The 22,226-nt window shown below is 37.6% G+C and overlaps 1 protein-coding gene across 2 annotated transcripts in view; it reads right to left on the bottom strand.

Annotated features, from left to right (window-relative positions):
- NAV3 (neuron navigator 3) overlaps window positions 1-22,226 on the bottom strand; it is a 363,920-nt gene that overhangs the window by 208,024 nt on the left and 133,670 nt on the right. For both annotated transcript variants that reach the window (XM_065423439.1, XM_065423440.1), the window contains exons 4-5: window positions 17,725-17,797; window positions 11,569-11,752 (exon numbers count right to left, since the gene is read on the bottom strand). In XM_065423439.1, the coding sequence (XP_065279511.1) occupies window positions 11,569-11,752; window positions 17,725-17,797 (257 nt within the window). The remainder of the gene's footprint in view (window positions 1-11,568; window positions 11,753-17,724; window positions 17,798-22,226) is intronic.

Below are 22,226 nucleotides of genomic sequence, written 5' to 3'. Positions count from 1 at the left end.
TACTAAAAACTGTCAACAAACAATAACTTAGCAATTTTAGTTCAACTGGAATATAAGTACTCTTAGGTACCTCAAACACCTTTTTAAAAAAATAATATTATTTCCATACAAAGCACCCAATTAAATAACAATGTGCTGCAGAAGTGTCAGATTGGGATTTTAGCCATACAGCAATATGTATGTGTACATATACATACATATACACATTCACCTCTGATTGACTCTGTCTTAGTTCCACTAAGGACCCAGTAACAGAATGGGTCTATCTCAGAGTACCTATGTTAATTTCTTGTCTTAAAGCTACAAAAGAAGCAGATGTATAATGAATCTTTTGTACCAGATGGCAGGAGAAAGGGGGAGCTGCATAGCACTTAGTTCTTGCTCCCTCTTATTTTTATCCGACTTCTTTTGGATCCTTTCATACCATTCTGGATAAAACAAATTCGTTCGTGGATGCTAAAATAAGATGGAGTTTTTTAGGGCCCCAATTCCTCAAGGCAATTAAACATGCTCCTAAATCCATCCCTATTCAGCAAATGTGTAAGTGTTTTGTTGTATAAGAATGGACTGCTGAATTGGGGCCTAAAATAATGAGTCATACTATAAAAAGAAATTAATATCATAATTTTTGGCATGTTCTCATGTTGCAGAGTGTTTTTATTAAGCAGGACAAAACACAGACCACTATATAAGCTATCTTTTTAAACAGCTTGTCTAGCTCTTATAAATGTGGTGTATCTCATATTTAAGTATATTAAACATTCATGTTTTTAATTTTTATCTTAATCTCTTTTGCATGGGCACTAATTGATAAAAACAACAACATGTAGTTCTTTGATGCTGGAAGTAAGATTTTTTTTTCTTTTCTCCATGAATAGAGAATCTGATCTCATACACAAAAGTTCCAAAACATACTAATTAATTCATTAACTGGTATCTGCAGCACAACAATATGAAGTAATTCTAGTCTCATGCAGTGAGACTTTGAGAATATTAAGAGATAATATCTGGGGAAAAGACAGTAGTAAAAGAAGAATTCATGTAAACATAAAGAGAATAAATGCAAGCAACAAAATGAGTCATACATTTCTGGCCATGTTACAGCACTGTGCCATGTCTCCTATGTACAAGAAATAATTGGAAAGAGTCAATGTTTGCTTCAGAGTGGGTAGAACATGAATTAAGACAGTGGGGATGGTAAGCATTAACACTCTACAGCTCTGATCCTGCAATCATTTACACACAAGTTTAACTTCGCAGTCACAAGGGACTACTCAGCGGTATGAAATTATGCATGTGTGTAACTGTTTGTAAAACTGGGGTAGGGCGGTCCTCATAAATAGAATTAATGATACACCAGCCTGGGGGCTGGGAAGAAGGAAGGAAGGAGGAAATTGGGATGTAATTTCACCAGAGCAAATTTTGGAAGAGTAAGGAAAGTGTAGTGAAGCAACAGAGAGCAACACAGAGAGAAACAGAGAACCACTCAAGGAAAGGTATTTTTAAGGGTTCTGTTTCTTCTAATTGCAAATGCAATAAAGGCCTGATCCAAAGCCTCATTGGAATCAATGGAAAGATTCTCTTTGACTTCAATAGGCTTTGGATCAGGCCACAGGAGGAATAAATTGTGGCCAAATGCACATAAGCAAGAGAGTGTAAAAAGTAATGAATGGTGAGAATAAGGCATGTGCCAGGTAGAATTAAATAATTGAAAGATTACAGAATGGAGTAATTTTTTTTTTAATTGTGAGGACTAATAGTGAAGAAAAGATTACAGTTACAGTTTGAAATGCACAAAGAACAAGAAGTCAGTGAAGGAGACATTATGGTTCTTAAACAGATGGCGAGGATAATTTATTGACACGAGAAATTGGTATTGCTATGCATTGAAATGAATTCTTTTTCTCAGGTTTTCAGAGGACGATGTGATGATATACACCAGATACATCTCAGGGGAGAAGGAAGAACTCCTGACGACTATAAAAATTACACGAGGGCAGATAATAGGAGACTAGAGATGGACAAAATTTCCAGGATCCCTCCCACAAGTCTGAATGAAGAGCCAAAAGAGATGGGGAACCTTTGAAAGATGGGGTAGAGGAAAGCTTAAATTTAAAACAATTGGAAAAAAGTAAAGGTTTTTTTCCTACTGTTATTGTCCCCCCCCCCCTTTTTTTTCATTTACCAAACACCGCTATTTGTTCCTCTGTTCCTTGTGAGGATGGAAATGACATGGGTGTATTATGACGGGGGGAATAATTTACTGCTGCTGCCATGCTGTCCCTGTTCTGTATGAATACACAGAAAATGACCAAAAGGTTCAGTCTGTCATCTTTAAGAACCAGGAGAGTTTCCTTAAACCAAACAAAGAAAATTAGTATTTTAAATAATTATTTGTCATTGTGACAGGGTGCTGGGCAAAAGGTTGCTGATTTATCCCTCTGTCACGCCAGCTCCCATTTAGGGGAATAGATTAGAGCTGGCTGGAGGTAACCTGGCCCTAACTGGGGAAGCAGAGACAGTGGCTGACTAATTAGCCTGGGGCTGTCTAAAAGCCTCAGATGAAGGAAGCCAGGGAGAAGCAGAAAGAAAGGGAAAAGGCAGGGAGAGGAAGCTGGAAAATAGCTCTTCCCTCCTGCCTGCGATGGTGAAGGGCCAACTGTATATGGTGAAACGGTGGTGGGAATAAACTGTGAATAAACTGTACCAGTGGTTACTAACCCCAGGGTCTCAGAGTGACTTTGTGGGCCTAGCAGAGGTAGGAGCCAAGGGGGCCCTGCCGGTCTCTGCTACACCTATCATCACAGATTTAGTCTTAAATGTCCCCTTTGGTTGAAGGTTCAAATTTGCCTTTTAAAAGGGCCTCCAAAAAAAGAAAAAGCGTAGGCACAAATTAGTATTTGAATGCACAACTGTCTGATTTGCATGCACAATTGCTGGATTTTGAAGCACATGAATGGGTGTTTCTGCAAATGCTACTGCTGCATTTTCAAAGGCCATTTGAAAAAGTTGCCCTTACCGTCAGAACAGATATTTTTTTAAAATAATTTAAAATTATTGCTTATGAAGCTGTTATTCAGGTAACACTAACATGAATAAAGTATAGTGCAATGCAGATGATATGCACTTTTACATATACTGCTTTTTCAATTAATTCAAAGTGAACTCTGGCTAGGAACACACTTACTATTTTAGTAATTTCCTGTACAAACTTGCAGTCAATGCAAAATGTGCAAATTCACTTGGTAGTTATGTGAAGTAAATGAACAGAAGCTAGAATAAGACAACCATCTTCTGCTGACTTAAATGGGATTTGAACCCACAGGTCCAGGAAGTGGACTGAAAGGCTAATGGAGAAAATCACTATTCCAATTTATAAAACCCATCTGCATGACACATAACATATTTGCTTGAATAAACAACTAACCATCTAACTAGTAATCAGAGCTATTATGTATTTTAGTGGATTGGGTTTCAATAGAATAACATGAAAGAATGCCTAGCCTACTCTCTAGACTCCCTTGCCATTAATTAACAAATACAATACCAAAAGATTACAACATCAAAATAGCAAGCACATTTCTCCTCCCAACAAACCAACCACTTGTAAGCAAATAGATTGCAAATAAACATCTCACAACCCTCATTTTCCCCACCCAAAATCTAACTCCAGCCACCTCAACCATCTTTAAACGCCTGCTGAAATTGATTGGCATGCCTGAAAGATCAACCAGTCTGGACTATTCTGTACCAATGGGAGGAGTGAATTCCAAAGATTGGGGGGGAGGGGGCACACAGAGAGTCAATCCCAGCAGCTCCCTATTTTAACTACCAAAAAAACTCCAGCCCAAATGCCTTCACTGTTCTCAAATGCAGCAGGGTGGAATCGGCAGAGAGCTGATCTCTCTGATAGGAAGGTCTCATAACAACTGTGGCTTTATGAGTAAAAAACAACATCTTAAGGTCAAGGAGGAAGTCAACAAGCAGCTAGTGTAGATCCTAGGGTTAGGGATAGAGCATCATGTGCTCACAAAGAGATGCCCCACTTATTAAACACTCTACTACATTCTGCATGGGCATCCAAATGGATTTAAATATATACGTTACTAAGACAACCATTACTTTGGGGTAGATTGTAATAGCCCTTACTCGAGTAACAAAGAGGAGAAAGAGGGAATAATGTCCCCGCTTTATGCGTCTGCTCACATCTGCTTATATAAGGACACTGGTTGTGGGGGGGGGGGGAAGGGGAGAGCAGGAGCTACACAGCTGATACTGCCAATGAGATCATGTTGGCGGGGAGAAGACAGAGAAAGAGAAGAGCCTTGGCTCTGTCCTTACCAGAGTGGGTGATCGGACACAGGAGGGGAATTGTGACTCACTGTGCCCAATTAATTATTTGGCTTAGTCGTGAGGTGGTGCACTGATGTAACGCAGACTGTAAAGATACAGCTAGCCCTATAAAAACAATGAAGTCTATGCCTTTACTCTGAATTTACTGTGATGTAACCGAGACTAGAATCTGGCTTTTCATATTTCGTTTTGGGGCTGTTTACATTCATAATCTCAGCCATTACATTAACATTTGTGTACCTAGCATAGTATAGGATACAATTAGTTGTGACTGCAACATGCTTCATTTTTCCTCTACTACTTCTGAGAAAGAAGCAAAATGAAACTCAGTTCAGTGTATTGGCTATACATGGAACTGCTTACAAAGATCAGCCACCTAACTTTGTTTATGTTCCTAAAAAAACAGGGTGTTCCTTTAATATAACGAATTAACAAAATCCATCTGGATCTCAAGCTGTGCACATCATTCCTGTATGTGATAAAATAGTTTGTCCATCTTTTGGAATTTTGCTGACAGCTCACTGAAACCAGCTACTGCCTAATCCATAAATGAGAAAGAACTTTTGCTTTCATCCACATGTGTTTTATTTTAGTATCTGGGTGGTTGAAAGATCAACACTATGGCAAGTTTAAATGTGTTGCTGTGATAATGGAATCCACTAGCAAAATGTGGTGTAAAAAAATATAATGGAACCATTGTTGTCATGTATCTGTACTGACATATATAAATAAGGCCACCAGCACCATGATATTTTTTATTGCCAAAGCTCAAAACAACAACAGGATCATAAAATAAACCATGAGATGCCTATCTAAGATACTGTAGCAGCAAAGTTTCATACTTAGTCATGCAGGAACACAGGAAACTTTGGGATGGAAGGAGATCAGAAAACCGATCTAAGTCTATTATTTCCACTGAGTTACTGCTTATTACTGACCACATATTTTTCCTCTAAGTAGGTGTCTAAATCATTTGTAATATTGTTCATATTTAGTAGCATTGCTATCTTTAATATTTTTTCCATAAATTGACTATTCTTTGGATAATGAAACTTCTCTTACTGTAAATTCCTTTAACTCTCTCCGTTTTCAGCCCAAGACATTGCCTCCTTAATCTGAAACTTGAAACTTAACTGCTGCCTCCAGAAGTCTATAGGCCAAATGATATTCATTGTGTGTGTGTGGGGGGGGGGGGGGCACAATCCTGCCCTATTGATGCAGGTCTGACTCCCATTGTTTGGAGTTTGGCTTGAACTAGTTTTACAGGATTGGGCACATTATCTCCCCTCTCAGAGCAAACCTGATCCTGCCACCCCTTTAACATTCTGACTGCAAGCATGCATTGGAACTTTTGCTTCTTCACAATAATCTTACTAAAAAGGGGGACTGTAATGATTGCAAATGCAGCCTTGTTGGTTCTCTAAAAACTGCAATTTTTGTTGATTCAAATCCACTCTAGTACCTATTTCTATCAGATGCTTATTCCTTTTCTGCTACTGCTAACGAGGCCAAACTTTCTCCCATTGAAGTTGATAGCAAAACTCCTTTGACTTCAGTGGGATCAGGAGTGGGTTCAAGCCCAGTGACAATCATAGAAAGGCCTGAACCAAAACCCCAGATCCAAACACCATCAACTTCGAAATCTGGATCAAACTTGAATTTTGTAGTTTGAGCCTCTCTCTTATGTTCCTACTGTGAAATCCTAGCCGCACTGACTCAGCGGCAAAACTCCCAGTGGCTTCAATGGGGCTAGGATTTTACCCACTGTTATACTCTGATCATGTTCAATGTGACTTATTGGTGGTATTTTCCCTTTTCATGTTTGTAACTGTTTCATGTAAGGCAAGTATTTCTAAGTGGAAATTATTACATCCATAATTTCATAATTTTCATTGATGAAGGAAATGAAACAGCAAAGCAAACAATCAAATAGAAGCTACTGGTTGCTGAAATAAAGATGTAGGATCCTGACTTTTGGAACCCATTTTTTAAAAATCTTGGCCAATGCTTTTATAATCTAGACTATATTTATCTGTATAGCAGTAGACTATCTACAAAGGGTTAACTTTTCAAAGTGCTTTACTGAAACACATGTAATAGCTAAATACTTTCTTTCATCTCATCGAGATGAATCTAGGCAATCCTCTTATCATATCTGACTGCCACAAAATGAATTTTCTCGCCAACCTGTGGTTTCTACTACACTTCTGTTATGTCACTTTGAAATGTACCCACAAAATACTTAGAGACCTCTGAATGCTTTCACTTAAAGTGTCAATATTCTGGACCTGATAGTTTTAATAAATTACTTTAATTCAAATCCAATCTATTTTTAAAAACAAATGAAATTAGTTTGAATCATGTATTTGTATATTTCAGCACAAACTACAATACATCTAAAACACACAGAGACCAACACTCAAATATTCTCACCATTGGGTTGAGCAGGCAGTCGAGGTGTGTGTGTTGGGGAAAAAGACTAACCAGACAGGAGCAAATAGCAAAATAATCCCCAGCAGAGTAATAAACATTATTAATAAGGAATTGCAATCATAATAGAAGACGTTTTCAAAGTTCCAAATCACACAATGAAAATTAAATGTTGATGTTAATGTTTAAAAAAATGTATATAAAACATATCCCTTGTGCAGTATACACATACACACAAAATACATTTAAAGGTAGAATTTATACAGCCCATTAAACACAAAGTGTATTTCACAGTGGCCCCAAGTAGGTGCTCTTGGTGAACAAAATATACAAAGAAATAGAAAGTGGGTTGTACTGCCATTAACCCACATACAAGAAGAGAGATGTTCTTAATGTGAAGGCTTATATAAATAATTATTTATGAGTGAATGAAGATAAACACGCCATTCAAATATTAGTTATCCTGCCTCTGCCACACTAAGAGCCAATCCTATAGTCCTGATCCAAAAATCAGTGGGAATTTTTCCTGGGTACAAATGGTTCATAGGCTTCAGAGAATAGAAAATATGTATTGCATACATTTGCTGTAGACAAAAAATGTTATGAATGTGTCCCTAATATTGCCATGAATAATGTGCTAACCTTAGTTTTCTAACTGACAGACTTTTTCAGAGCATTAAACATCACCTAAAGACAGGAACTCTTAAGGAAATTGGAGCAGGTTAAGCAAGAAAATATTCAAGTAATAGCTGCAAGGAAGACTTATAACAATACTTTATATTTATGAGAAACATCTTTAAGATTAAGATCAGGTATGGAGGGATAGAACTATACAATTTAGTTAACTCCACTAGATAGACCTTATTGGAGTAGGTTAATTTCTTCTGATGATACAGAAAAAAGGAACAATGCAAGGCAATTTTATGTTACATTTTATTGAGACACTATTACCATTTAATGAACTAGGTACGTTTTAAGTCCCTATGTTAAAAATTATTTGCCAAAAATATGTCAATGGTTATGTTTTAGGTGGAAACATTAATGTTAATTCATCTTGAGCTTCTAGCCAAGCAACATCTAACTCAATAAGCCCAATGCTATTTTTGTTTTTGCACACTTACATGTTCCAGAGACTTTAATAGAAGTTCTGGGTGAACAGAAATGAAAGATCTGATCCCACTGAAATCAACAGAAATCTCTCCATTGATGTGAATGTGCCTTGGATCAAGTTCATTGTGGGTCAAGATTCAAAGAAATTTATATGTTGTGATGGAAGCTTCCAGTCACTTAGTTTTAGATGAAAACCCACAATTTGTGTGGGAAAACACTTAGAATTATTTGCTTTTGATGCGGGGGGGGGGGAAAGAAAACATATCTAGAATAAAAAATCATGGTCAAGCAAATAAAGTGCTGCTCTGTGTCATATGCATAGATAGATAGATAGATAGATACATAGATAGATATTTCTCCATGCAGATTTTTCAAGAGCACCAATTTTTTTTGTCAGTACTAGAGGCTCATTATTATATGACAATGTCCTGTTGTTCCTCCATAACAACAACAAAAGAAAAGTGTTAACTTTAATAAACATACTAGACTTTCCCATGATGTCAATTCTTCTATGTTCTACAGGTTCCTAAACTACTAGCAGAACAAGATAAAGGCAAGTATTTGTAGGGAAATATTAAAGGTAATTTTTGATCTAGAAAACATTCAGAACCAAGTGCCTGAGTCTTGGTCACTAAAACTATACTGCAAAATACTAAGAGATGTTGTAATGTTATCTCCTTCATAAAAAGTGCAAGAGATGGATGGGATTGCAGGTCATCTCTGGGGGAATGAGATCAAATTTCTGTAAGTGTGAATATAACAACTGAATTCTTGTTTTCTGTTAACCAAATGGGAAACTATAGAGGTTGATACTAGCTCAGCATAGCACACACTGATACAAGGGAAATTCAGGTACCAAATCTCAACCGTGCACAGTTTTAGTAAAGGAATGAAGCAATACAGCCAATAGGATCTCAGGCAGAGGACACAAAGGGTTTGTCTACACTGCGATTAGGCACCCATGGCTGGCCCGTGCCAACTTTCTCGGGCTTGTGGGACTTGGGCTATGGGGCTGTTTAATTGAGGTGTAGATGTTTGGGCTCAGGCAGCAGCCCAAGCTCTGGGACCCTCCCACCTTGCAGGGTCCTAGAGCCCAGGCTCCAGCCTAAGCCCGGACATTTACACTGCAATTAAACAATCCCTTACCCCGAATCCTGCAAGCCTGAGTCAGTAGGCATGGACCAGCCACAGGTTTTTAATTGCAGCGTAGACATACCCTAAGTGAAGTAGTGACCCCTCACTTGGACAGGACTTCTAGCTAAACTTGCTTCAACTCTTGTACCTCTTATCCTTCAAGAGGGCATGAGACATCAGGGCTCTGAATATATCATAATCACAGCTCTCAACATAAGGAGGCATACATAGTCAACAGAACCAAGGGGAGGATCTTTGCGCTTATTGTATCCATCTTTTATCCACTACTTTGGCTAGGAAGACTAGCATCATACCAGTACTCCAAAAGACACCACAAGGCAGTTCAAGTTGTAGCAATGGAGAAAAGAAGCGTAGGGAGACGGCTGGTTCAAAAAACTTTGAAATCTTGGATGACTACTAATGAAACGCACCCTGACTAAAATTAACCCTTTACCTGCTGCTATTGAGCAAAGGACAGGATAACAGAATGTAATAACCCTCTTCCAAATCCTTTATAAAATTTTGATTTTCCCTTCAAAGTCTCTCAGACAATCACATATGTACATGCTGCATGTAAAGTGGTGCTGAAGCAGAGGAAGGAATACAGACGTACTGCTGCCTATGCCTGACAACTTGCTTTATAATAAACCTTCCAATTCTTTTATTATATTAGGTGTAAAGTGTATCAACAGCAAAGGCTTACTGTTTGTCAGAATGCTGAACACTGAGTACATGGGGAGCCTCATTCAAAGTCACTTCCAGCACAAGGGGAAAGGCAAAACTGAAAAAAGCAAAGTCTTTATTTTGTGAAAAGCAAAGGTCCATAGGGCCCAATATTATGAGATACTGACTGCCTCCTGTCAGGTGGTGCGGACTCTCAACTATCAGGTGATTTCCATGGGAGTTGAGGGTGCTCAGCATCTTGCAGGATCAGTTTTGTGTTTAAATTAGAGCTCTACAAGAAAAAAAAAACTGCATATAGTTTAATTTTCAGTGGAAGGCAAAAAAAAGATCAGTGCTTTTGAAACTGATATCCAAGGCAAGTCTAAACAATAAGATTCCTAAATTTTCTTAGCCTTTCAAATGAGATAAGACAGTTAAAATGCCCCAACCTGCACTTCCACTGCAAACTTTTTACTGCATTCATAATTTCAAGGCAAAAATTTCCACTGAGCTGAAAACTGGTAGACAATTTCTCAGCAGATGAGGAAACACATTTATCCTAAACATTAATGTAGGGGGAACAAAACAGTTTAAGAATTTGTACATGTGAATGAATACAAGTACCAACACATTTTTTAGTGCATTCTGATACTTCTACAATCTAGTATTGAGTGAAACGTATCACATTTTTCCAGACGCCGCTGGTCACATATTAAGCAGCTATCATTTAAACAAACAAACAAATAGATGAAGCAAAACAAAACTGAACTTTTACAAGATTAACGCTCTGGTCTAAAGGCTGCAGTTCAAATGAGTTTATGTATGTGTTGTCTGTACTATCTTTTGCTTTTTCCAGTAAAGTTAATAGTGTTAATGTGTTTTCAAATGAAGGACATATTTGTGTTTAAAAAATAGTTCGCATGTCCCGGTCAATATATAACAACCCTTTCATAATATGTTTTTCAGCTACACTGTGAAACCATTGGAGTGCAACAGCTAAAAACTCCATCACTGTGAATTCGATGGGTTTCGATACCTAACACTTAAACCAAACCCTTAAGACAAAACACTGAGAAAAGCCTTCTGACCCTTTACACTTTTTTTTCCTTTTAAATTACTCACGCAGACTGTGTACATAATTCACAGAAAATAAAGCATAGGGGAGTCTGTTTATTGTGAACTGTTTTCCAATAGCTTAATATTTTTCTTGTTTATTCATTATTTGGAATTATTCACTGCATAGTTAGGCAAATGCCTCTCGCTGTGGAGAATAGGCATGTGAAATTCATTGCAAGTGGTCAATATACTACATATGAGGTGTGTTAGCTGGTTTTGATTAGGCACACATATGACTCAGTATTGTTTCTTTTCCCCAAGTGGATGAGTTTAGCTCTAAGAATTAAGGTTCCGGTGAGAGACTCCTGTGAACAAATTCATCATTTGCTTTCCATGGATATTTCCTTTCCATGGATATTTCCTAATATTCACGTATAATGTGCTGTTCCCTGTAACATCCAGGCCAGTAAAGTCATCTTCCAGAACATTTGCACAGCGAACACAAAAGTGCATGAACACAGTAAAAAAATATTTAAAAATTCAACCAAATATTGGTGATAAACATTCACTGTTCATCCAGCTCTGCTCCAAAGGAATACAACTACTATACCATCTCAGCACATAAAATATCTATGGTGCACTTATGCATAGCAAAGTAATAGCTACGTAAAATGCTAAAGGCTTTTAAATAGTTAGTTAGTGACAAGCTTTTTCTGGTCTTGACCCTCTACAAATTTCTGTCCAAACAGAGAGAGTGTGAGGCCTTTTTGTAAAGAGACAAATAAAAAGGCCTTTTTAGCTGAGAAAAATACTTTGACTTACCTGGACTGCATATCTTGCTGTGTTTTGGATTGGCTGATTTCAGCGGGAGGGGAAGAATGAGAGACGTGCTGTTGTAACTCTACCAAAGACTGGTAGTATTGTTGCTGATGGTGCTGCTGCTGTTTGTACCGAGACAAACTGAAAAACAGTCCTAAAATGGCTTTCAAATTTCCATTCCTTATTTCTATAAAAAAGAAGTGAAAACACCAGGGTTAGACTCTCACTTTTGTATATGTAGGTGTTTATATACACATATAGATATATGTATATATACACGTGTGTATGTGTATTCAAGCATCATATTAGGTCTCACTATTGCTTAATTGCATTGTTATTGCAATTACTGCTTAATTATCAGTCATTACTTCTTATGTAGCATCTCCATTACTGGAGGTTTGCAAATATGGTAGCAGATTGTTCTTAACACTGTACTACACATCTCTCTACCATGATTAGACATGAACACAAACACAGGTAGAGTTTCTAACGCAATACAGCCCTAAAGAGCTCAAGTGATCTGCAATGAATGTGAAATCAATGCATTCCCTCTGCCTAAAATCAGTACAAAGACTTGTGAGAGGTACAGGGGACAGGAGTACATTTGCTAAAGAAGTTACTTAATCAAAATTCTCCCAATCCAACATTTAAAATAAACCAATTCTACTTGAGGTTATATGCAGACAGGTTTGATTAAAAAAATCCCTCAGAATAAAGTCCAAAGTAGTTGAGAGATATTTGAAAACTATCCAGTTACTAATCAATGTGGGGTCATCACAGGCACAGCACTCTGATGGACCCTCTGTGAAGGGTTTGCAGGAAAGACTGTATATGAGCTGGCTATGCTGTCCAGCTGGAGAGATCAAGCATTTGAGAGGATTTAGCCACATATCCCCATTTTTCAGCCATTATCCACACCTCTAGAGAATGTAAATTGGACGAAACAGTTCCCCAATCCCAAGACATACTGCATCAAAACTGCAATTAATAATCCTTCCACAAAGGTGGTTGCAATCTTCTTTCCTTCTAGTTCAGAATTTAATTTTACACCTCTACTGTAATTGCTCCTAACGTCTGGCCTTTTTTTCATTTCTACCGGGAAATACAGTATATTGTATGTGCTTTATTATTATTTATATTTTGGCTATGTGCTACACATTGTCCACATACAGGAAGACATTGTCTCATCTCTGAAGAACCTACAATCTAAAAAGAGAAGGAATATTCAAATGGTGGGTGACAGAGACACTAGTAATATATATACACACCTTTTACATCTATATATATTTTGAGGGGGGTTATATAAATACACATCCACTCTATTTGGCTGTCCCCCACCCCATCTATCCATTGTTAGTTGACCAAATTCTAGTATGCACTGTGGATGTATAATGTATTGTGGAAAGATCTGATAGAGAAAAGGGTAGTGGCCTTCTGGGTCAATTCAGAGACACTGTCCCTGCCTAGGAATCAGCACAGAAGACGGCGTGAAGAAGGTTGTGGGAGAAGCAGATGAGCGGACATTCCAGACTGGCACTGCCAGCACAAAGGAAGTAGAAAGTGGAGCAGAGACAAGAGCAGATAAGCAGGAATGGACAGTACTGAGCACAAGAAACTAAATTGTCTTGCAAGGATGTTTTGGAGATTCTAGTTCCTCTATTATTCCTGCAAATTTAGATGTATTAAAGTGCAGGAGCTTTACAGCACATTTTAATGAATTTTTTAGAACAGAATATATACAAGCATATTCGCAGTCATATCTTTAGCAAACTATTTTCTTTCTCTTTAAGAAGGAATAATTCAGCTACTGGCACATACACGAATGTGTTGGCAAAACACAGCAGCCAACTTACATTTGTTCCATTAAACAATAGCAAACAACGCCTTAGACATTAGAGCCTATTTTAATGAGAGGGAAATTTGAACAGAACACTATGAAAATTGCCATAGGATCTTCAGCTTCCCATGGAACCACCAGAGCTGTACAGAAGAACATTTCCTATATGTGATGTTCTTTCAGGAAGCCATGACTTTTAAAGTCAGACTGCGCTTGTTGTTCAGGCAAGTGGGCTCCATTTAAAAAACAACAGTGAAACAACTTTTTAAAGAACATTCTTCCAAAAGACAACCTCACTGATGACATTTTAAGCATAATTCTACTTTAAAATTATTCTCTGTACCTGATATTGGTTTGTTTATTGGTCATTTTATAGCAACAGGCTAATTTTTGTGACCTGAAATGATTAATAAAAGAAGAATCTTCTCTTTGAAAGACCAAACTCCATCTGTTTTTAAGCTAAACACACCCACTCACCTACCACCTCCATATCTTAAACCATATTTATTTTTACTTCTAAAGCAGGATATGATCAGTTTTGAACTTTATCTTTTATCAGTTTGATGAGACCAACAGCTTTTCACAAACTTCTGTAGAAAGGCAGAATCTGTATGTCAAAATGAGCTACTAGGCCATGAGTAATATGAATAATTATTTCTTATCATTTCCAGAACTATTTACTATGTACTAGAAAAGGGTGTTTTGCAAAACCATTTCCTTTAACAGAAAATGATGAATCATAGCCCACAGTCCCCCCCCCCTCCAATAAATTCTCCCTAACAGTTTCCAACTTATTTTCTGATTACACCTGATGCAATGCTGAATAATGATGTGGTCATCTTGTCTCCCCCTTATATAATCAGATTAAATAATTTTATAACTCAAATTGCTGGCAGTAGCATTATAGTTAATTTTTTTCCCAATAGAAAGTGAAAGTTAAAAAAAACTTGAACAGCTAAAAACAGGGTGCTAGAATATGACCCCAAAATATGTGTAGCTAGGTGTGTACTTTATAATTCAGGGATTTTGGGAAAAACTCAGAGAGTGAAAACAATTATTTTTATTACCATACTTTCAGACCTGTAAAGTTGCTAAGATTCTCCGACCACTGAAGAACCCAAAAGCATTTTCTAGATATGTATATATTTACACTTGAAAAAAAAAAAGATTACCTTTTGCTGCTACTGTTTTATTCTTTATTATCCTTTGGGTTCTCCAGTGGTGATTGTACAATACAGTTTTGAAAATTACTTCTGTTCAGTATCTCCTTTTTCAAATGTCAAATCAGGTGGCAGCTGGTTGTGAAACCCTTTGTTAGGATATTAGGCTTTACTGCTCCTGTGACTGTTTGCAGCATGCACTGATGAATAACCCACCATTCACCAAAGCCTATTACAAGAAACAGACTTACTAGTTTATAAAATCCAGATAACGAGCTTTAAACATAAATATTCTGACAAATGAGTGCAAGAGTCTCTTAAAAGTTCAAGTTGCATTTATTAAGGAAAAACGGATGAATTACATTTCGCTTTTCCTTAATTACCTCTCCTAAAGAGGAATGGTAGTACAGTAGTACATTTAGTTCATGCTGAAGAAATAAACTTAAGGGAGTCAACCTTCTGCTCTCAGTCACACTGATGTAAATCTGGAGTAAATTCATTTAACTCAGTAGTCTCAAAGGACTTACTCCAGATTTATACTAGTGTGACTGAGAGCATAATATTGCCCAAGGATTTTTAACCTTATTTTAATACTCAAAGTTTGTGTCATCAGTGTTCTTTGGAAGGAACTTTGTGCCTTATTTTTTTTTATTATCATTATTATTTATGGTTTCAACAGAACACAAAATTGCAAGGAGAGAATTTAGATGTTTTCTAATACAAAATAATTACTGTATTTTATAGTGAAACACCGAAAACTAATAAGGACACAATAGCATTTAAAATAAAGAAAGAGGGACGTTACCAAAAATCTACAGAAATGAAGATATGACAATACATTATATGTCATTTTAGAACTTCTCCATTTTGCAGTATACTGACTTATGCAGAACAAAAATGCTAATGCATTATATAATCAAAGAGAAGGGTATATCCATGGCTTTGCCTTTCAAGTATTGCTAGATTCAGTTAGCATCATTGGGTTTTTATGTTTTTTTTAAAGGATGCCTTCAGTGACCCCAGTGGACTGTCTCTCATTAGAGCATTTAATTCAGCATCCCTGTTTTATACTGTACATTATGAATTATTGGCTCATGACAGCCACAGGGAATATCCCATATAAGATAGCCAAATAAATAATCAAAAATGCAGTGGTTATAGAACTCTAGATGATAAATCAATATTTGTAATGTGTTTGCTACTCTAGCAAACAGAGAGTGAAATCCTGTTGTCACTGAAGTCAATGGGAGTTTTGCCATTGACTTAATGGGGCCAAAATTTCACCCAGAACCTCTGTATACTAACACCCTGATCCTGCACTACTTGAGCACTGAAAACTCCCACTGGCTTAAATAACAGTCTTGGAAATACTGGATCAAGCCCTTCTTTCTTTAAAATAGTTAGATAAGCCATCTGTCTGCTGCAAACATTGAGAATATTTTATCAATAAAATGTATTTTGTAATATTTAAAAAACAGACAATTGCATTAAAATACGAATTTCAAAAAAAGACTGAGATGTGTACTCACCATTTTAAGAAGAATTAGGTTTCAAAGACTGATAAGGTCTTAAAAAATATTTCCGTTTTTAATATTATACTTTTAATAGGCTATGGGTACTGACAGTGTGTTATCCAAACAAAGCAGAAGGTATAGATACAGGAGTGAATTTCAGTGTGTATTGATCATTGTTATTAAACAAAGAATAGAATTAAGAAGGGGTTTGCATCTAGAACATGCTACTGCATGGTGTAGATATGATACACTATCCTTTAAATAAATGACTGGCTTTTCTCTCATTTGATAGTGTAAAACACCATGATTTCATATCCAAATTATACTTTACAATCAATTCAATTTGTAAAGTACTTTGAGAGCCTCAGATGAAAGACATTATATAAATGCTAAGTATTCTCATTAGCAGATGGATAGATATAATAGAGAATAGATGATATCAGCACTAAATATGTAATACTCTGAATTAAGGAAGTAATTGCCCCTAAGCAGATAACTGAGTAATAATGTGACAAAGACACCATATGCTGTACTTTTGTGCACACTTACAGAGCAATGTTACTGTTCTACTAAGATCATATCGAGATGGAGATAGTGAGAGATAAGAACTCTCTGTTAATTTTAATATAGAACAGAAGATCTCATTCAAAGATTTCTTGCTGTGTACCTTATAGAATGAAACACGATTGCATTTGCCATCTCTGATAAAGGAGTACTTGGTCTTCTACCTTTCAGTAAATTGTGCTAAAGCAAAACTGAACAATTAGCAAATCTTGCAAAGTAGGGATCACCTTCACCGTTCACTGAAGTCAAAGGGCATTCAGGGTACTCAGCACCTTGCAAGAGTGCTCAGCCCCATTCATGGTTAAACCTTTATTCATTATACTAATTCCGTAATACTGCATAAAGGCAGTGATAAAAATCCACTTGTTTTAATATCATTTGTATTTAGCATGCAAGCATAGCACGTTAATGAAGCTAAAAGCTGGATGACAGGCTTAATCTAACATGTTAAAGATAAACATATATAAGTAGTAGTAATTACATCAGACTATAAATTGAGGGTTATAACATAATAAAAAGAGATACTACTAGATATTAATAGTATAGAATTAGCATCTCTTCCTAAAGGTCCAGTCACTGTTCCATTTTATATATACCACACACACAAATATTTACTAGATTTGGGCCTGCTCTTAAAAATGTTTACTCATACGAATATCTTTGCTCAAGTGAGTTGTCTTCACTGGGACTAATTACATGGGCAAAGGCACTTGCATGCATGTTTGTAGGTTCCAATCCTATATACTTTATGTAGGAATATATTAAAATTTACATCTGGAAATCCCCATAGCTATAAATCACTGGGGGGAAAGGAAAAGGAACCAACATACAGAAAAGTAAATGACTAATTTAAATTATTGCCCCAAGTTTCATATACATATTGAATTTTCTGATTTAATTTTTAATTAAACAGAAAAGGAAGTTTAAACCATGTCTGTCTCTGTCCCCCGTCTCTATATGTATATAAGTGTGTGTGTATTTCAATGCAGTTCAATGCAGCTTCAGTTTGGTGTTTAGTTGTATTAAGAAAATTAGTTTTCAGAAAGGAATCCCATTATCTGTGTTGATGATGTATTTTTCTTACCTTCAGCAGAAAGACCTTGAACATTTACTCCTCTGGCTGCCAGAAAGCTAAGGCAGACATCAACATTCTCAATCTGCAATATGAACAGAAATAACAAGCAATTTAAAGCTATTTACAAAATGTACTAGAGTGAGAATGCAGAGAGGGGAGAAAAAGGGAATGAATACTTTACATTCATCACATACTACAGCTCTTTTCCAAAGTTTAACAAGAATGATTACCGCTAATTGGAGCATTGCTATAAAGCTTTCATTGTCCACTTTGGTGCTTAAAAACAATTCATAAAGGCCCGATCCAGAATGGCATGCTGACAGATCAGCAACCCACCTACTTAACATAAAACTGGATTTTGTACACTACAAATAAGTAGCAATGAAAGCATCCATAGAGGATTAAACACTATGCGTGTGTCTGGAGGGGACTGCCTTAATGAAAGAATGTGAGCAAAAACATTCAACAAGTGTGCCAAAGAAGGTATTTGTCTGGGATGAAGTGTAATTTCAAGAAAATGATGATGTCACAGCAATGAGTCCTTGTTTGGTTTTTCTTAATATTTTTTTTAAAAACTCATCTATTAGTATATTTTATGTTAAAATTTCTCTAAAATATACTTCCTCAGTAAAGGTCATCATGATGTCTACTGCCATGGTTGGTCCAGCACATTGCACAGATACCAAGCACAGCTGTAGATGACAGGAAAAGAAGCACAGAGCAAGAGCAATATAAGGATGACAATTCTGCCTGTAAAATGAGCAATCCCAGAATAAATGTAATGACTTTTTCTTAATAGGTTAGGAAAATGGAAAGTTCCAAACTGTGTTTCTGTGACTCACCATCTTGGTTGTGTGTTTGTTTTTAATATTTCATAAATCTTGAAACATTAAAGTAAACAACACATTTTAAGTTAATAACTTGGCAAGCAATGATTTGATCTGTCTAGTTAAATTTCTATCAAAAATGGGCAAAATGACACGTTGCCAGTGTCTTCTGCAGATTGGCTTTACTTTAAGTTTTCAACTAAAAAAAAGCTGATGAAGACTGCATAGATAAAAGAAAAGGATTAACCTATTTAAAATATGTATTGTTTACATCATCTAATTGTAAAGCATATTAAAAAATGATTCACCCTCGTCTTAATATACAAACCTGTAGGTAAGCCGGTAAATGCAATGAATTTTGTGTTCTTTGAACAGGCATCATTTGCACATTCACACATTTTACAATAAGATTTATTGGCACTTTTCTATCCACAAAGCACACAGGGGATAAATTATTAGCTGATTAAAAGGTACTTAGCCTGGAGATTATATTTTTTTCCCCAGGCTGGGACAACACTTTTCACCTGAATAGCAATGCAAATAAATAAGGAGGAATCCCTTAAATTATTCCGCATATCTCCCATGACTGCAGTCCTCCTTCTACTATTTGAAAATAATATTTTATAAAATGAACAGAAAATTTCTGTTTGCTTTCAAGAAGTGCACATTGAAGAAATTTTCTCTAAAACCTACACAGAGAGTCTCTTTTAACACGTGGGCAATGTTTTTAAAGGTGAGAACATGTGCCAAAAATCTAGATGTCAATGCTTCACCCAAAACAAATTACACTAAGCTAAGGCTGTGGAAAACAAACATTGATAACGTAAGTTCCTTATGGATTGATCAAACAGTTTTCAGCAGCTACTACGGTATATACGGTCCCTTTTTTTCTACAATTAATATGCTAGCTAACACTTTTTAAAATAAATATATTTACACTAGAGTAAATCTGGAGTAACAACAATGAAGTCAATGGAATTACTCTATATTTACACCACTGTAAGATCAGAATATGGCCATTATTTCTGCCATTTTCTAAGATGTTAATGGAATTTACTTGGGATCATTTGGCATCATAGAAGGTAAAAACAAACTGGGTCATTTAGGACCAAATCCTGAAAACAATTGAATGTGAGTATCTTTACCCCTGGGCATAACTTTTGTGCAGGAGGAGGCCCTTAAACAATACAATTTACATTCCTTATGCAAAAATACCTTGATGGGAAATTCTACTTTATCAGGGAATTTAACACAAATCAAGGTCTGTCTAGAGATGAACTATAAAAAAGTTGAGTTCATCTTTCAACTTTCAGCTCAAACACTGAACTATTTGAAAGAAGCAAATTTTACCTTACTAGAAAGTCCTGGAGATTAAATTGAAAAAAAAAAAAAAGGACCTAGACTGAACATTCAGCAACACCTACCTACAAAAAATTAAATCAAGGTTTCTTGACACACTTTATGATGTTACCGAGACATATTTCATAGCAATCGTATGCCCTTTATAGTGGGATCAGGAGACTGTGGCTATAAAAATCTGAACTAATTTATTGGGAACACTTGCAGCCTCTGTCACCTAATGTGTCTTAGTTATTTTTATGTGGTGTGTATATATAGTTGGGAGTCTAAGCATATTTCATAAATATAATAGCCCTAATGGTAGTTTTTTAAAGCGTGATTATGGTCAAAAAAGAAACTATAAAAATGTCACCTAATTACTTCATATGTCTACTCCTTACAGCCTGTGTCTTGCATGCCACATCTGTTAAACTTAGCTGCAGAAGTAAAAAGTAAATTCCATTTTGCTTCTGATTCCTCAACAGAACTGTAAACTATAATTCCAGAACCATTAGTGTAGGTGATAGTATATGAAGCAATAAGAACACAGCCTGGCTTTCAGATAATAGGTTGTGATTTCAGGGTAAGCCTTATAGTCCATTCTTGTTTTGACTTGCAAATTGAGCAAGTTTGATACGGGGGAGTCATTGATGAAGAATAAATTGGAAGCCCTGAAATGTAATTTTTACAGTCAGTTTTCTGACAATAATTGCATTTTAATACAACTTTAGAGAACTGTTAGAAGATTCAATAAGACTGGTTAATACATTCTTGGAGTCCTCACTTTCTTTCCCTTCCAGTCTAGAAAAGTTTGTTTTAAGGTATTCCCATTTTTAAGCTTTCAGTATATCCATAAACATTACTTTAATTGCCTTCTTCTTGCCTTGGCTAACCACAGTTATTCTTTGAACTGACACCCCAACAGCCCCAAATACTTTTTATTCAAACGTACAAACAGATGAGAATAATTTTGCAATTACAAAAGTTCTAAGAGACCTCAACCAATTTCCACTCCTCAATGTTGTTTCAATCAAGAGTGGTATGGATCTCTGAACTCCAAGTTTATTTAAGTAGCTAGTGATAGGGTTAAAATAGGCTGGGACACAGCTTTGCTTCACACCAAGAGTGGAAAGTAGCACTCTATCTGCTTATGTCTCGGGGAATGCAGTCTTTGCATTGTGACAAACATGATACACGTCATGTAGACTTGACACAAACATCAGATCTCCAAACTTTTCGTGCCCTACTTCCTTTACAGAAAATACTTTAGCCCTAACTATTAAGAAGGATGATGTTCCTCATTAGCATAACAGATATAATTAAAGTTACAGAGCATCCTTGCTGAACAGAACTTAGGGCTGCCAACTGTCTAATCACACAAACCCAAATACCCTTGTCCCACCCCTCCCCCTCCCCGAGGCCCCATCCCTGCCCCGCCCATTCTCTGAGGCCCTGCCCCACTCACTCCACCCCCGCCCGCCCTCCATCACTCGCTCTCACTTTCATCAGGCTGGGGCAGGGAGCTGGGGTGGGAGAGGGTACGGGCTCTGGGCTGGGGCCAAGGGGTTCGGAATATGGGAAGGAGCTCCAGGCTGAGCCTCGGGCAGAGGGTTGGGGTGCAGGAGGGGATGCAAGCTCTGGGAAGGAGTTTGGGTGCTGAAGGGGGCTCAGGCTGGGGCAGTAGGTTAGGGTGCGGGAGGGAGTTTGGGTGCAGGAGGGGGCTCTGGGCTGGGGGTTGGGGTGCAAGAGGGGGTGCAGGCTCTGGGAGGGAGTTTGAGTGCTGAAGGGGCAGTAGGTTGGGGTGTGGGAGGGAGGTTGGGTGCTGTGTGGGAGTTGGTGAGGGGTGTGGACTCTGGCTGGGCGACACTTACCTCGAGTGGCTCCCAGTCAGCAGCACAGTAGCGCTAAGGCAGGCTCTCTGCCTGCCCTGGCCTCACATCGCTCACGGAAGCGGCCAGCACGACGTTCCTGTGGCCCCTGGGTGGGGGGCTGAGGGGCCAGGCGGCTCTGCACATTGCCTCTGCCCACAGGCACTGCCCCCACAGTTCCATTGCCCATGCTTCACGGCCAATGGGAGCCGCCGAGTCAGCGCTCGGCGTGAAGGCAGCGCGCGGAGACCTCTTGGGCCCCCCTCCAGGGGCCGCAGGGACGTGCCAGCTGCTTCTGGGAACAGCGTGTGGCCACGGCAGGCAGGGAGCCTGCCTTAGCCCCAGTGCGCCACCAGACTTTTAGCAGCCTAAAATCTCCCGGTTTGGTTTCAGTAGCCTCCGAGAGACAGAGTCCAATTCCGGGAGACTCCGGGCGAAACTGGGAGGGTTGGCAATCCTAACAGAACCAGTTCAAGAA

The sequence above is a fragment of the Emys orbicularis genome, chromosome 1 (genome assembly GCF_028017835.1).
Source record: "Emys orbicularis isolate rEmyOrb1 chromosome 1, rEmyOrb1.hap1, whole genome shotgun sequence".
Lineage (NCBI taxonomy): Eukaryota > Metazoa > Chordata > Testudines > Emydidae > Emys > Emys orbicularis.
Note: the sequence above shows the minus strand (reverse complement) of the source record. Positions and strands in the feature narration are given on the sequence as shown.